This window comes from Ictalurus furcatus, chromosome 2, assembly GCF_023375685.1.
Source record: "Ictalurus furcatus strain D&B chromosome 2, Billie_1.0, whole genome shotgun sequence".
NCBI classification, from domain to species: Eukaryota; Metazoa; Chordata; class Actinopteri; order Siluriformes; family Ictaluridae; genus Ictalurus; species Ictalurus furcatus.
This window is the reverse complement of record NC_071256.1, coordinates 21,385,570-21,400,207: the sequence shown is the minus strand read 5'-3', so window position 1 is coordinate 21,400,207 and position 14,638 is coordinate 21,385,570. Positions and strand designations below refer to the sequence as shown.

The window sequence follows — 14,638 nt, the reverse complement described above, 5'->3', positions numbered from 1 at the left end:
GTTACCAGTGGGAAGATTTATACATTTATAGTGTTACCTGAGAATTTTTTTTTTCAAGTTAGCTGAAATTTCTACTTGGTTATACTGTATATTCATTGTGATTGTTTTATTTAAATATTCTTTCATTATGTTTTAATTAACCTTCACCGTTTTACTACAGCAGTGAGTCTGAGTCTGACTGAGAGTGGTAAATCTCCTCCCAGTCATGTTTCTACTGTGTAGTAGAGGAAAACCAGTGAAGAGTGATTTCCTGTAATATTGCAATTTAATGGCCAGGAAATTAAGGCTACAAAGCTAAATAGAGCACAAAGTTACAAATGTCTACTTCTGACTAGTTTGAAGAAAATAATAATAACAATAATAATTATTATTATTATGAGTAGTAGCAGTAGTGTATTATTATGTTACATTACATTACATTTATTGCATCTGGTAGACGCCCTAATCCAGGACGATTTACATGTATCTATCTAATTTATACAACTGAGCAGTTGAGGGTTAAGCCCTTGCTCAAGAGCCCAGCAGTGGTAGCTTAGTGGTGCTGGGATTTGAGAACTCATGATCTTCTGGTCAGAAGTCCAATGTCTTAACCACTGAGCTGTTAAATGCAATGTTCTCAATTTGTTTTATTTTAAAACTTTAATGACAAATTCCCTATTAAATGGAATTCATTATGACAAGAAAACCACAAGCAGATATTTGTAGCCAGACATATAACTAATTAAAAGCAAAAATTTATCCTTAATTAAAAACAAACAAAATGACAGTTGTGCTATAATATAGTATAATCAGTGTAGTGGATTGGTGTCATTTTCTCTGCCTATTGTATATATGTTTCAAATTCCTTATTAAAATGTGAGGAATTGTATAGTTGACTAAATTTATTGTGGAAACTAGGAAACATTTTTTTGCTGCTGACCTCAACTTATACACCAATCATTCTTAAAGATGATGTGGGTATTATATTATTTAAATCATAATAATTTCATGATGCTTTTTTTTTGTTGTTGTTTAATTGTTTTTACATCACAGTTGACTGATATATATATATATGCTCTTTTTTTAAGTTCCTGACTTATGGTGGATCTGATTGACCAAAATGAAAATTAAAAAGAAATAAATGAATAAGTGACTATGTAAAAAAAACCCAACATTTTATTGATGATTTTTTTATTTATGTGTGTATATAAAAAAATAAAGCAAAGCATAAACACAAACAAAAATACAAACACAAAAAATAACCTCAAGAATAAAAACATAGAGTAGTAGATGAATTCAGAAATAAATCAATTGTGGAATACATCGTCAAAGAAATGAATACAGAAATAAATGTATATACCATTTTTTTTTTAAAAAACATTAGGCCATATGTAATTTGTAAAATGTAAAGATATTTTGACATTGAGTGTGTATTCATTCATTGACTTATTCATTCCTTTAGAGTCTTTTGATCTGGTCTTCTTTAGTAGGGTGTGCTCTGAGTAGCAGGGGAAGTTTGTCCATTCCTACAATGCACTGGAAGTATTATTTCAGTCAAAAATAGAATTTTATCTTTTCTTTTGTTTTGTTTTTTTAGTTTTGCACTGGAGCGAGTTAACACAAAAGAGAAGTGCATAGTCTCCAGTTTAGCATTATGCTTACAACACATCTAAATCATCTCTACTGTCTAGACTTTACTAACTCTATACAATTTGGATAATTCTAACAATAAAAATACATTGTCTGTTATGTTTGTTTAATGCTCCCTTTGCTTCTCAGTCAGGCCCAGATGAGTTTTAGCATATAACTTATATAATATACATACATACATTATATACATTACAATATACTGTACATTATAATATACACTTCCCATTTGTTAGCCCACTAGCTTGCCTGTAACTGAGCAATGTAAAGACTTTTTCCCCCATTTACTCTTCTTTGTAACAAAGGCCTTAATTGCAAAAAACAAACAAACAAACAAACAAAAAATCAACAACAAACAAACAAAAAAACCCATGCGAATTTGATAACACCATAAACCATAAAAGACTTCCAAGCTCATCTACTAACAGGACCTACTGATGATTGCATTTTTTCAAATGAACAAAATAGCATGTTTTGCAGCAGTTTGCACATTTACACTAAAGAACACACATTTTTGTCCAAACAACGGTAGTATCTCTCCTATTAAAATGCAACTTTTGAGAGACACTCTCTCCCACAGTGGCAATATCACCATATAAAACCTGACACCGAACCACAAGAAACTGCTCTCTTTTCTTGCAGCTATCTTCACAGCATGTAAACAGTTTGAAAAAATAGAAAATCACACGCGCTCGTAGCATCTCGTGGAAAGTACATCATTTTTAAGAATCGGTTTAATGGAAAAAAAAAAGAAAAAAATCTGAAATGAGTTTTTCATACTTCACTGTAAGCAAGCACCGTGTTGTTGTGGAGAGCAGCTTTAATAATTCATTCTGTACCATTTCCCTGTGTGGTTTGATTTTGATGATGGGAGGGAAAAATCAAAGGGTGCAGTTTTCCAGGAAACTTGCAGTGTTCAATTGCCGGATAAGTGCCCAAGAACATCTGGCAGAGTTCACCCTGCACTCTTAACAGTCAATTAACACACTCAGTTCTCAGTTCTTGTTTCCCTATTTATATACTGATTGCTCTCAGGCAGACTGATTATGTCTATACGCGCCCCCCCCCCCAAAAAAAAAGTTCGGATATGTAAGCAAGCTGCACACACACTTTTTTAGTGATTTGTATGAAAAGATAAGATTAAGCTACAGGGCCCTTGAAGGGGTTGTATGAGAAATCCAGAAATAAATACACTATTCTTCTGCTTATTCTAACTGTTATTAATCATGCCTTAAAGTTTTTTAATTGAAGATATAATAAGGCAGGTACCGTAACTATATGACAATGAGTAGACAAGTTATCAATTAAATATTTAGTGTTGGTTATGTCTCATTTTATCCAAGCTCTACCTTAATGAGCTGCAGTTGTTTGGTGAAGTAGTCCACTATTTTCATGTAAATCTGACATGATCATGTATTTGTTGCAATGTTTTTTAATGACCACTAAAACACGTGAGTGTGAAGTCAGGAAAAAGATGTCATGCTTGCCAAGCCAAGACTGGGTGGAGAGCGAGGAAAAGGTCGTTGGGCCAGAATTCCTGTAATCTGCACAGACCCTCCCAAATCCAAAGCTTCCTCATCTGCCCTGCGCTCACCTTTTCCCCTTTTCCCTGAATCAACCTGCTTCCTGTCCAAACGCTCACACGCTACCCAGCCACTGGGCTTCATTCGTCATTTTACTTTTCTCTGTTAGGAAGCGTGGGAAGACAGTGTGAATGTTCATGCAACGTTCAAATAAATTAGAGCAGGTGAAGGAGAGTTAGGAGATTGAAAAATTGTTAACTGATAATCTGGTCACAGACTTGGGGAGTAACGGAATACATGTAACGGCATTACGTAATCAAGATACAAAACAATGGTGACTTTAATCTGTTACAGTTGCGTCAAAAAAACAAATGAATCAGATTACAGGTACATTTTGTAAAAAAAAAACAAAACAAAACAAAAAAAGGAATACTATAAGGATTCTTTTTTCTTTTCATTTAAAACCAAAGAAATTTATCTTTTGACATGAAACAATATACACAGCTGCTTGATTTATAGTTCTGGTTCTATCTTGCCAGTCGTGACTCACATGAGCAACCTCCTGGTGCATGCGCAAATAAATATTGTGCAAAGTTAATTTGGTAGAAATTAACACACATTGTTCTCTGAAATGCTTTTGTTAGGGAGACCATATGTCCTCTTTTTCCCGGACATGTCCTCTATTTCAGACCTTAAAAAAGCATCCGGGCCGGGATTCCTATATTTGAGAAAATTAGGCTTTAGTTTCATTATGATGTGTTTATGGTCTAACACTGCATCATGTGTGGGCATATTTGCATTGCTTTAACCCCTCTCTGTAATTCCCGCCTCTCGCACACCAATTGGTTGATTATAAAAAGCTTGCAGCAACTATTGTCCAAATTTCTACCTCTCAGTCGTTGAAGGCGTGAAGGGAAACGCTGTTGTGTACGGCATCAAACACCTTGACAACAGCAGCAAATGACAGCAGTCCTGAGTCAAAACAATGCCCATGGCTGTATAAGGTCATTTTTAATTTCTCAGTCAGGCTACGTATTACGTGGTCATTCAAATGTGTGAATGATGGCAGAAGGTACATTCATGGCATCTGATATTTTATTCCGTGGACATTCAAAAGAATGTAGGAATGTATATATATTTATATGATGCTAATAGTGTCTTTTTCAGTGTATTAAAATCTGCATTTATAGTAACACTGTTTTGAACGCTATTAAGACCCACACACACACAAAAAGGGGTCCTCTTTTTGGAAAACCAGAATATGGTCACCCTAGCTTTTGTGATGTAATGTTACCTGCATCAGGGACAGTGATCTTTTATTTATTTATTTATTTTCTTAAAACAAATCCAAACATTGAACATGTTTTCAGCTTAAAATAAGATCTAAATAAAAGTATTTTAGATTTTAAACAATTTTCTCTTGACTTTATTTGCATATGTGACCTTGAAGTAATCCAAAAATAATCAGATTACATTACTATTGTGATACTTGGATTACGTTACTGATGACATTTTTTATGAAGTAATTTGTAACTGTCACAGAATACATTTTTAAAGTAACCCTCCCAACCCTGCATATATAACACCTCACATGATCCTGGTGAAACCCAGGATGGTGTTTGTGGACGAGAAGTTGAAAGACTGGCATCATGGAGTGAGCTTGAGAAAGAGGAAGTGAAAAGAGATGGTCATAAAGTAACACAATGTATTGTAGTCAATGAACACAAACAGTGGTAAAAGAAAAAAATATATTGTTATTATAATTATTATTGTTGTTACTAAATATATTTTGGTATTTAATTTTGAGGTATTGAGTTTTCGATATGTCCTAACCTCACAATGTTATCAGAACCTTTTGTGTGCCATCACATGCATAGTTATACACAGTATACACAACAACAATCCTCAAACAAACCCAGGTTTTTTTCAGGTTTTGATCTCTTACTCTCTACCTCACATGGTTCCTCAACAGGTATTTTTAGCTCAGGCCTTCATAAAGCAGAAGGGTGAGAGTATTACACATGTACAACGTGCCTTTCCTGAACTGTTCTTAAAAGTTATTTAAGATAAAATAATAATAATAAAAAAACTTAAATGTATACCACAGGTCCTTTTTTTTTTTTTTTGGAACTCGTTTTTTTTAGTTAAGATCCTATTTCCCTAGTATTGGAATTAGAATTTTTCAGTTTTTTTTTTTTTTTCAAAAGCAAGTTACCAATACCAAAATACAAAACGTAGAAACGATGTACATTTTTGTTATATAACTCATTAACATTGACAGGGAACATTGGACATAGGAATAGGAATAATGTTGAGTAATATGTAGCTCACAGTGTGTTTAATATAATCAAACTATAGGCAAAATATTGCCTATAGTTTGTACTACAGTCTGCATTACATAGCTTACAATAGATGACAAAGTATAAAAATTCAACAAAATATTATTTTGTAATTGTCTATATCATCTCATTGCCACCTCATAGCTACAGGGTCCCCACTTCAAGCCTGAACCCAGATTACTGTCTGTGGGGAGTTTCACGTGTTCTTGCTGTGTCTATGTGGATTTCCTATGCGCTTGTCCGGTTTCCTCCCACTTCCTAAAAAACAAGATAGACTGGCTATCCTAAACTGCGCTTCATTGTGAATGGGTTTGCATGTGTGGTGCCTTGAATTGGTCTGCTGTCCCATCCAGGATGTATCCATGCCTTGCATGACCTTGCCCAGGATGAGGTGGTTACTGAAAATGAATGAATGAATGAATGAATTCATCCATCCTCTATACCGCTTATTTTACAGGGTGGCGGGGAACCTGGAGCCTATCCCAGGGAGCATGGGGCACAAGGCAGGGTACACCCTGGACGGGGTGTCAATCCATCACAGGGCACACTCACATACACATTCATACACTACGGACACTTTGGACATGCCAATCAGCCTACCATGCATGTCTATGGACCGGGGGAGGAAACCGGAGTACTCGGAGGAAACCACCGCACCACAGGAAGGACATGCAAACTCCAAATGTATTGATAGTTTTACATCATTATTGGTGATTGTACCTGATGTATGCACAAATGCTTGAGAAACGCATCATTTAAAGGTTAAATGATTTAATTAACAATAAATGAATAAACCACATTTCATACTTTTTATTTATAGCATCCTAATAAAAAAAAAAGGCCCATCTCTATTGACATTTCTTTAATACAATTTCAAAATGTGTTTAAATACGAGTATAAATATATAAATATATATAAGTTGGTATTTACATAGCTAAATACATTACAGATCACAGGCCAATCCAATAAAGTATACCCCCAAAGACAAAGAGGTAGATTTTCTTTTTTCCCCCAAAAAAAGCAGCAGAATAACCATGTCATACACAACACTCACTTTCCTCATTGTACTAAAGCAGGGTTTGAAAACAAAACGGTCATTAATAACTTGGCATCATGGCCGCTGGTATGAATATACAGCGCAAGAGTGCATTTGCAAAGCCATAGCTGAATGAACTAATATACGGCTGGGGTATGTGTAGGGCACGAGTGGGCGGCTGCATATCAAGAGACAGAGATAGAACCAGAGAGAGGGAGAGATACATATAGATGCTTGACGACTAATATTTCTGCATTCCAAGCACGCAGCAGTTTCCTTCCACACTGTTTTTTTCCTCAATGAAATTGCTCAGCTCTCTGCAGCTGTGTATTCCCCTCTATCTTTTTTTATCTCACCTTGCCTGCCTGTGGAGTATGTAAGCCAAGTTATGGCCCGAGTGGAATAGCCTTTCGCACAGCTGATAATTCCACACTTAACAGAGCACTTTACACACAGGAAAAGATCACCATGTCACGTTTACTGTCTGGCAGCTACTCTGCGTCATCTCCCATAGCACAGATAGAAGAGATTGTTAGACTAATATCAACTACTCATAAGGCCCTCAATCTTTCAGTCATAATTAGGCAGCCATCAAGCTACGTTTTAAGATAATGCTCTTATGACTGCTTAATTCACGCTCATCCCTAAATTTCATACCACAGCTGTTGCTTTGTAAACACTTCCCCCTAATTTACTGGTCTATATAATTTCTTCAAAATGATCAGTTATGCCAATGACTACTGCACCTGGTCCCTACAATTCCTTTCACTTAAGCAGTGTTCGAATGAACTGAGATGCACTACAGCCTGCAGCAACAGCATTCTGTATTGTTGAAAACACCATCAGAGCATATTGTTTTTCCCAATGTCTTTTACAAGGCACACCTTTCCTTTTCAAAAAGAAAGGGAGGAATTATTTGCCAATTAATCTTGGTTCACAGAAAGACCTTTCAGTAAGCATTTAGATATTGACATTCTTGAAATACATCATTAATAATAAAAAAAGAATTTAAAAAATCTATTTGTTCTGTAAATGACAGTGTTAAAGAACGTTTATGACTGCAACTGCAATTCGTCATTAGTTTCATGGAGACACTCAAGGGAATTCCCACTGTACAAAATCTGACTTAAGCCTGTTGAACGGATATTCTTCAACAACTGTCTTCTCAAGTATATCCTGCCTATGTTCTGTTTCTCTTCATTGATGCTAAATTGGTGTCCTTTTTCTCCTTGGAATCTTTTCTCTAGCTGAATGGGCCAGGAGGTTCTTACTTGTCAAATAAACTAAATAAACTCATGGGATCGGTTTCATCCTGAATAATAAATTATTCACTTTTTTTTAATCACAGAAAAACATTCTTGTCTTGAATACTTTCTCTACCAATCATAATGAATAAACAGGTTTCTCAGTATACAACCAGAGCTTAACAATTGAACAACACTCACAATATTTCACAAACCAATTCATTCATCCAAGTGAAATACAATAAATAGTGATGGAAAGCCAACATAATAATAATAATAATAATAATAATTATATATATATATTATATATATATATATATATATATATATATATATATATATTTTAAACCTGTTGAGTTCATTAATTTGGTATTTATCTACCAACCTGGGTGAAGGTCTTTCTTCAAATGGAGAGAATTCCAGACACGGTGTAATAATTGGTATTTCTGCCATGGGGATGGATGTGAAATGCTAGAATGATGGCAGTTTATGGAACTGGAGCAATGGGGGGTTTATGAGCAGGGCGTGAAAGAGAAGGGCAGCAGACGGGACTGATGGAAAGTAACCCCTTAAGACAGAAATGACATGAGAATCAGGATTAGCTTGAATGGAAAAGCTGCTGTTGGCCAATAGGTTTATGAAGAGCAAAGGCCAAAGAGAACGGTGTTGAGAAGGTACTGTACGCCACTTGAGTCCCACTTGCTCAAGGCACAGGAGTGAAGTAAACTCTGGATGCAAGTCTTGACATCTGGTGTCCTTTTGTGTTTTTTCTCCTTTAGTAATATCATTCTCTGTGAAGCAGAGAAATGAAGTCTTATCTCTGAAGGCAAGATTTTCACCAACTAACCCAAAACAAAAAGGGCTTTGGTTTTTTTCCTTGTATATTTCCTCAGATGATTCGAGGCACAGACTTACAGTGAAGAAAACAGAGGTTTAGACAAATGGTGAGAATACCAGAAATCCTATAGATTAATCCTCACCTATTCTGCTTTGGGTAGACCTAGGAGCACACCTTCCTATAGAATTCAGTTCCAACTCTAATGCAACACACGTGCTACAGATAATCAATCTACTTGCCTAGTCAGTTCAGCTCGATCGATCGCAGACAGGAACTGAATTCAGTAAGAAGATAGGCTTCCAGGAACGTGGTCACTGCTCTATATGTGAACACTGCACCCAGCCTGACATTGTAAAACTCTGACAGAGAAGTGGAAGTGGAATAGCATGCAGCATGCTTGTTCTTAATCTTCCTGGCTGCACACACACACACACAATGTTTCCTGCTCATGCCATCTCTCGCCAGTAAGGACTAGTTGAGGCTCAGCTCAGGTTCCACTCTCCCATTGCGTAAAAAGCTCACACATTGCTGTAGTGTCACAGACAGGGGAATGACGTGCAACGATTATGGGGTTGCAGCTCTGCTTTTCGTCGCGGTGTCTGGTTGCCTTCTCTGGATCACTTCTTTGCTAGCCTTGGAGAGACATTTGACCCCAATGGCAGGACTGCAGGGGACTGACGGCTGTGTTGACGGCAGCACTGACTTCAGCAGTGGCTCGGTGTTACGGCCCAAGCGTTAAGTGTCTTAAATGTGCATGTGGCTCTGGAGTTGTTTTGACACTAGACACTTGCTGAGTGGCAATAAACCATGTGCGAACCCTCATACTTGTCCACTGGGTTGCATGGCTCCCTGGGGGTGTCCTGAACACATTGTCCATCTGTCCTATTTCCATGTTCACACTGCTGCTACCTGAGTGAATACATGGACCGAAGTTTGGCAAAAAGAAATGCTAAACAAAAGGCAAGGTGGCATCACAACTCCCTGTGTTCTCAATCAAAAGCGTCTTCGTCCTTCTAGTCTCTCCTCACAGGGGACACGGTTCAGTGGTAAAGGGGCCTCCTGCTTTCTTTTTCCTGCGTTTCTTCTTATGTGTTGTCCAACAGGCAGTAGCCATTACCATCAGGACCAGCCCGACAATCAGCAAGACCACCGAGACCACCTTGGTCTGTGGGAGGTCGTTGTAGGTGTAGGTCACGCTTGTGCCAGCTATACCAATTACCAGTGAGATGATTCCAAAGGGGAAGATGCAGCGATACCAAGATTTTTCCATGCCCCCTGTGGCCTGAGAAAGCCTCTCTAAAGAAGACAGGACCTCTGGGACTTTGGCTGCCCCCTCCGGAGTCTGTCCCTCCTGGTTGGTGTTTGAAGAAGGCTGGGGCTGGCATGCCAGGTGCCCTGTGGTACAGCCCATTTTAAAAAAATTAGAAGCCAGTGAGGCTATTGGAAGCCAGGTAGAAACTTCCTCTACTGTACTCCGAATCCAGTACTGGCTTGAGAAGAGATGAAGCCTAGATCTAAACAGTCCGATGTGAAACTACGTGCAAAAGGAGCATGGCCAGCAACAAAACATCCGAAGTCCCCGCGCAGTCCTCCTCTCTTCCTCTGCTGTGCAGTGTTATAATAGTCTGCACTGTGAATCAGCAGCAGCATGTTGAACACTCTCCCAGCTGGACTGCGTGTGGGTATATAATGTGCCAAAGGCAGGGGGTGGAGTAAGGAAGCAGTGAAGGGGCTGGACAGTGGCAGTGATTGGCTGAAGCCACAGTGTGACATTGAATACAAGAGCAGAGGAATGGGGATAAAAAGAAGAGCTGGAAAGAAGAAGAGAGGGTGGGAGTTAACCATTCAAATGCTGTCTCACTCTTGCTTTTTCAGGGTTCCCTGCAGCCGTCCTTCCTACAGGAAACGGCATAACAAATACATCCCAAAAGGAACAGATCATATGAGCATGTGATGGCATTAAAGACACAAGAATATTGTGTCAAATCCTACAATCCCAAACAAATTTCCATTTTTATCTGTGATCAAACAGAGGGAATTCCATGTGAGAGCACAGCTGAGCTCTGCATGCTCCCTCTGTGACTGATTAAACCTTCCATACACACACACACACACACACACACACACACACACACACACACACACACACACTCCTGTGTGCGCCCACACACCCTCACCCACCCACGCAGCAGAACACAAAGGCAGGTTGTCAAATGCTTGGAAAAATGGCTTCGTATGGACATCCATGTGGAGTTTCTACCCGATCTGGATACTGAGGGTTTTTTTTTTTTACCCCCAGAGACGAGAAAATCAATTCAGAGACACAAATCTCAGCTATGGGATTGGCGAGAGGGCATGATGTTAGAGCGAGAAGTCGTGATAGTGAAGCTTGCCATATCAGACAATTATAACGCTCTATATTCGATGTTTCATTCAAAGGTCACAACTAGACTACCAGTGACATGAGTGTTATGATAAAATGTTAGAAAAACCCAAGAGACAAAGCATAATTGAAAAAGTTGAGGCAAAAAGAAGTTTTAAATATAGGCAAAAAACAAATAAAGATGCAAAGTGCATCTTATTTTACAGTGCATCCTATTTCAGGGACTTCGTTCCATGCGTGTAGAATTTGGACTATGAGACTGAATCAAATTAAACACACCCAAATGAGTTAAAAGTTTAAGAACTCTTCCATAAATAAAAGAAATTGAGCACTGTCCATTGTGTCACAGTGTGTTATCCTGCATGTGATCAGAATATACGGTTTATCCCTCAAGACACTAATATTTAGAGCAACGCTATTTTGGTAAGTGGTTCCATGCAGGGTCTCCACTACAGGGCTAACCAAGTAGGGGCAAACTGTATGATGAGTGCAAACACCGTAATTGACTGCAGTGACTCAACACTGGCAGCTTTAACTTCACACGCCAGCATATACAGAGCATAGAGTGGAATCACAGAAATAGGGTTAGATGGGGCAAGATGTGGTGGTATACTGCAAATAGAGGGCAGATGTGCTGTTGGTAGGGGTGCAGATGGAAAATAATAAAGAATAATAGATTAAATTAAAGTGGGTCCCAAAAATGCTACTATTGGGAAGCAGTTAACATAACTACACCCATTTTTATTGATTGTAGCATTATGTGGGTGAACTATTCTCAGGAGAAATGGATTTATACATGGCAGCAGGACAGGACCAAAAGTGGGGCGAGGAAACGGAAGGTGTTCTGCAGTCTGACCAGTGAACAAGAGAGATTTAAAAATAATAATAATTAAAAAAAAAAAAAAAACACAACCACATTTTTCCTCTGAACTGTGAGATCAGGGCACTTTTCCTGTTCTGGCCATCCTTTTCCACAGACTAATAAAGCTTTTCCAATAGATCTTCATGTTTAATCAGGATTCCAAGTGGCACATAAGTGACATGGGTAAGTAAGCTAGAAGTGTACACTACTTAGCAATGGATGGCACACTGACACAGACTACATGACAAGTGCAGGCAAGGGGAACAAGCTGAACAACTACTTTATACCCAATCCTGAGTTAGTTGTTGGAAGATTTGTGTCTTTCCCCACCCCCTCTGTGATATTACATTCATCCTGATTTATCACATGGTTACACTACCAAGGATAAGTAATAGCAATGTTTACCTGCTCAGCTAGAGCAAGAAATAAACAAAGTCCCCTATTACCCAAGTTCATCTATATGGTTACACCACTGCAATATGGATTCCTAAACAGAGATTCTGTGTCTCTTAAAGGGGGCTGAACTTGTACCAGACTGAGCTGGATATAAGAAGTTAAGCTAAAGGGAGTTGAGATTTGACTTATGTCTGAAAATAACCAGTAAAAGTATGCTTTGATCAGGTCATCCATATACGATATATTTTCTATTAATTGTAATAGCAAGATAAATAACCTTTATGATAGATATATATATATATATATATATAACACATACATACACACAAAAAAGTGTTTCATCCGTGGATCCTCCTGAGAACAGGTGTGTATATACACGGTGACAGTATAAAGTAGAGCTATAGGTAATGTGACAAGAATTAAATCCACCTTATCGTTTCAAATGTATAAATTAAATATTTTTTATAACGTACATATTTAAAAATGGGACATGTTAGGCATATAAGTTTAATTTATAGTAAAATGTACCAAATGGAGGGCGCACGGTGGCTTAGTGGTTAGCACGCTTGCCTCCCCCAGACCAAAGACATGCATGGTAGGCTGATTGGCATGTCCACAGTGTGTGAACGTGTATGTGATTGACACCCTGTCCAGGGTCTACCCCACCTTGCGCCCCTGTAGGATAAGCGGTATAGAAAATGGATGGATGGATGGGTGGATGAACTGGATGGATTATTTTGACAAGGGTTAGGGAAATCTGGCAGCCCCGAGTACGTGAACCAAGAAGCAAAGATCATAACCAGTGAGAACTCTGTGTCAGACAAACAAACACTCATTTATGCCTTTGAGACACATTATAGATCTTGGCTGGTGGATTTACAGAATGATCAATTTCACTGCAAAAAAAGGATCACCATCTTGTTTCACGACTGCGTGGAATTACAAGCCATACAACATGGATACCTACCCTGCCTTTCTTTGATTTTAAATCAGATCAATGGATTGATGATATAAGGATGAGCATGCTGGTTTAAAAGTGACTGAGCTCATGTCTGTGGGGTGGGTGTCTCATCTGTTGTTTGTCCATTCTGTTGTGCTCTTTTTTGGTTTCCCCCTTTTCTTTGTGAGTCATTGAGAAAGGAGGAGTGCATGGGGGCTGGAGGAGGCTCCCACCAGCGCCACCTGTCCACCCCGTCTGTATCAGCCTACATGGCCAGAATCTCACTTTCACCTACAGGAGTCTGGCATAAAGAAAGACAAACATAAGCCCTCATACAAGCCATGGACTGCATTGATCGCACTGAGTCCACTCCACACTGATGACAAATCAGACTCTCATTGTATTGCAAAGAGCAGGATGAGTCACACTGTTGAGCTGGCAGCATGTTTAAAACTATGTTGTGCATAAAAGCTATGTAGTAGACATAAAACAGTGCATAAAACTAATGTGTCATTCACATCTCCTTTGTAACCAAGGAAACATTTACAGATTGGTTCATGGTGCTGTACATATACATGATTAGTTTGAGCACAGACCTTCTGTGGTGCTTGAAATGCTTCTTATCTCAGACTGACTCAGCTGCTGGGACTTCCACAAAACATAATTACTACACATTACACTGTCCAAACAATATCACCAAGTAGACTTAAAAATAACCTGTAAGTGTCTAAACATGTATTGTAATTATATATTATCCTTATTTATTCATTTAGCAAATTTATTTTCGGTATTTAAATGACCAGCTAAAATTCATACTTTGTCAAATCTATAAATAAAGGGGTTTAAACTAGAACTGAAAGAAGCTTAAATTAAAACTTGCTCCAGGCATAAGAGATGTTGAAAATAAAAAAGCTGGCAACTGAATGTAAAAAGTATGATGTAAAGTGCCCTCCACTAATATTGGCACCCTTGATCAATATGGGTGAAAAATTGTGTTTATTGTTTAACCAGTTGATCTTTTGTTTAAAAGAAAATTTTCATACTTTGTCAAATTTGAAAGCAAATGTTTCCCATTCTTACAGCCATATCTGCTAGATATCTTACAATGCCTTTAATAAATCAGGCCTGCAGAGCAAAAAATTAGGCAATAATGTTTTTAGCAACTCTATTTTTAGGTAAATTGTAGAATAGGGGTATATCCCTCTTTACTCAAAAACAAAGGGATATTAAAAAATCTTGTACCTAATTATAGATGTAATGTCTCTTTTTATAAAATCTACCTTGGTGTTCATAAATGTTTGTGTATGGTCTATAAGTGTGTTCATAAGCGCTCCTCAAATTAAATATGGGCTTCACTGATCAAAAACAGAACATATCGGAGTGAGATGGAAACAGGAAAAATCAATCATTCTTTCGCCTATGAAGTCAAAAGTAGTAACAGCACTTGGATG

General features: G+C 38.0%; 1 protein-coding gene across 1 annotated transcript; it reads right to left on the bottom strand.

Annotated features, from left to right (window-relative positions):
* Positions 1 to 8,133: 8,133 nt before the first annotated feature.
* Positions 8,134 to 10,567, bottom strand: LOC128625070 (transmembrane protein 100). Its single transcript, XM_053653124.1, has one exon. The coding sequence runs from the start codon at positions 10,015 to 10,017 to the stop codon at positions 9,631 to 9,633; it is 387 nt and encodes a 128-aa protein (XP_053509099.1). The 5' UTR covers positions 10,018 to 10,567; the 3' UTR covers positions 8,134 to 9,630.
* Positions 10,568 to 14,638: the final 4,071 nt, after the last annotated feature.

Bases quoted from the DNA above. Each gene is read 5' to 3' on its own strand.
- LOC128625070 (XM_053653124.1), bottom strand. From the start codon at position 10,017: ATGGGCTGTACCACAGGGCACCTGGCATGCCAGCCCCAGCCTTCTTCA.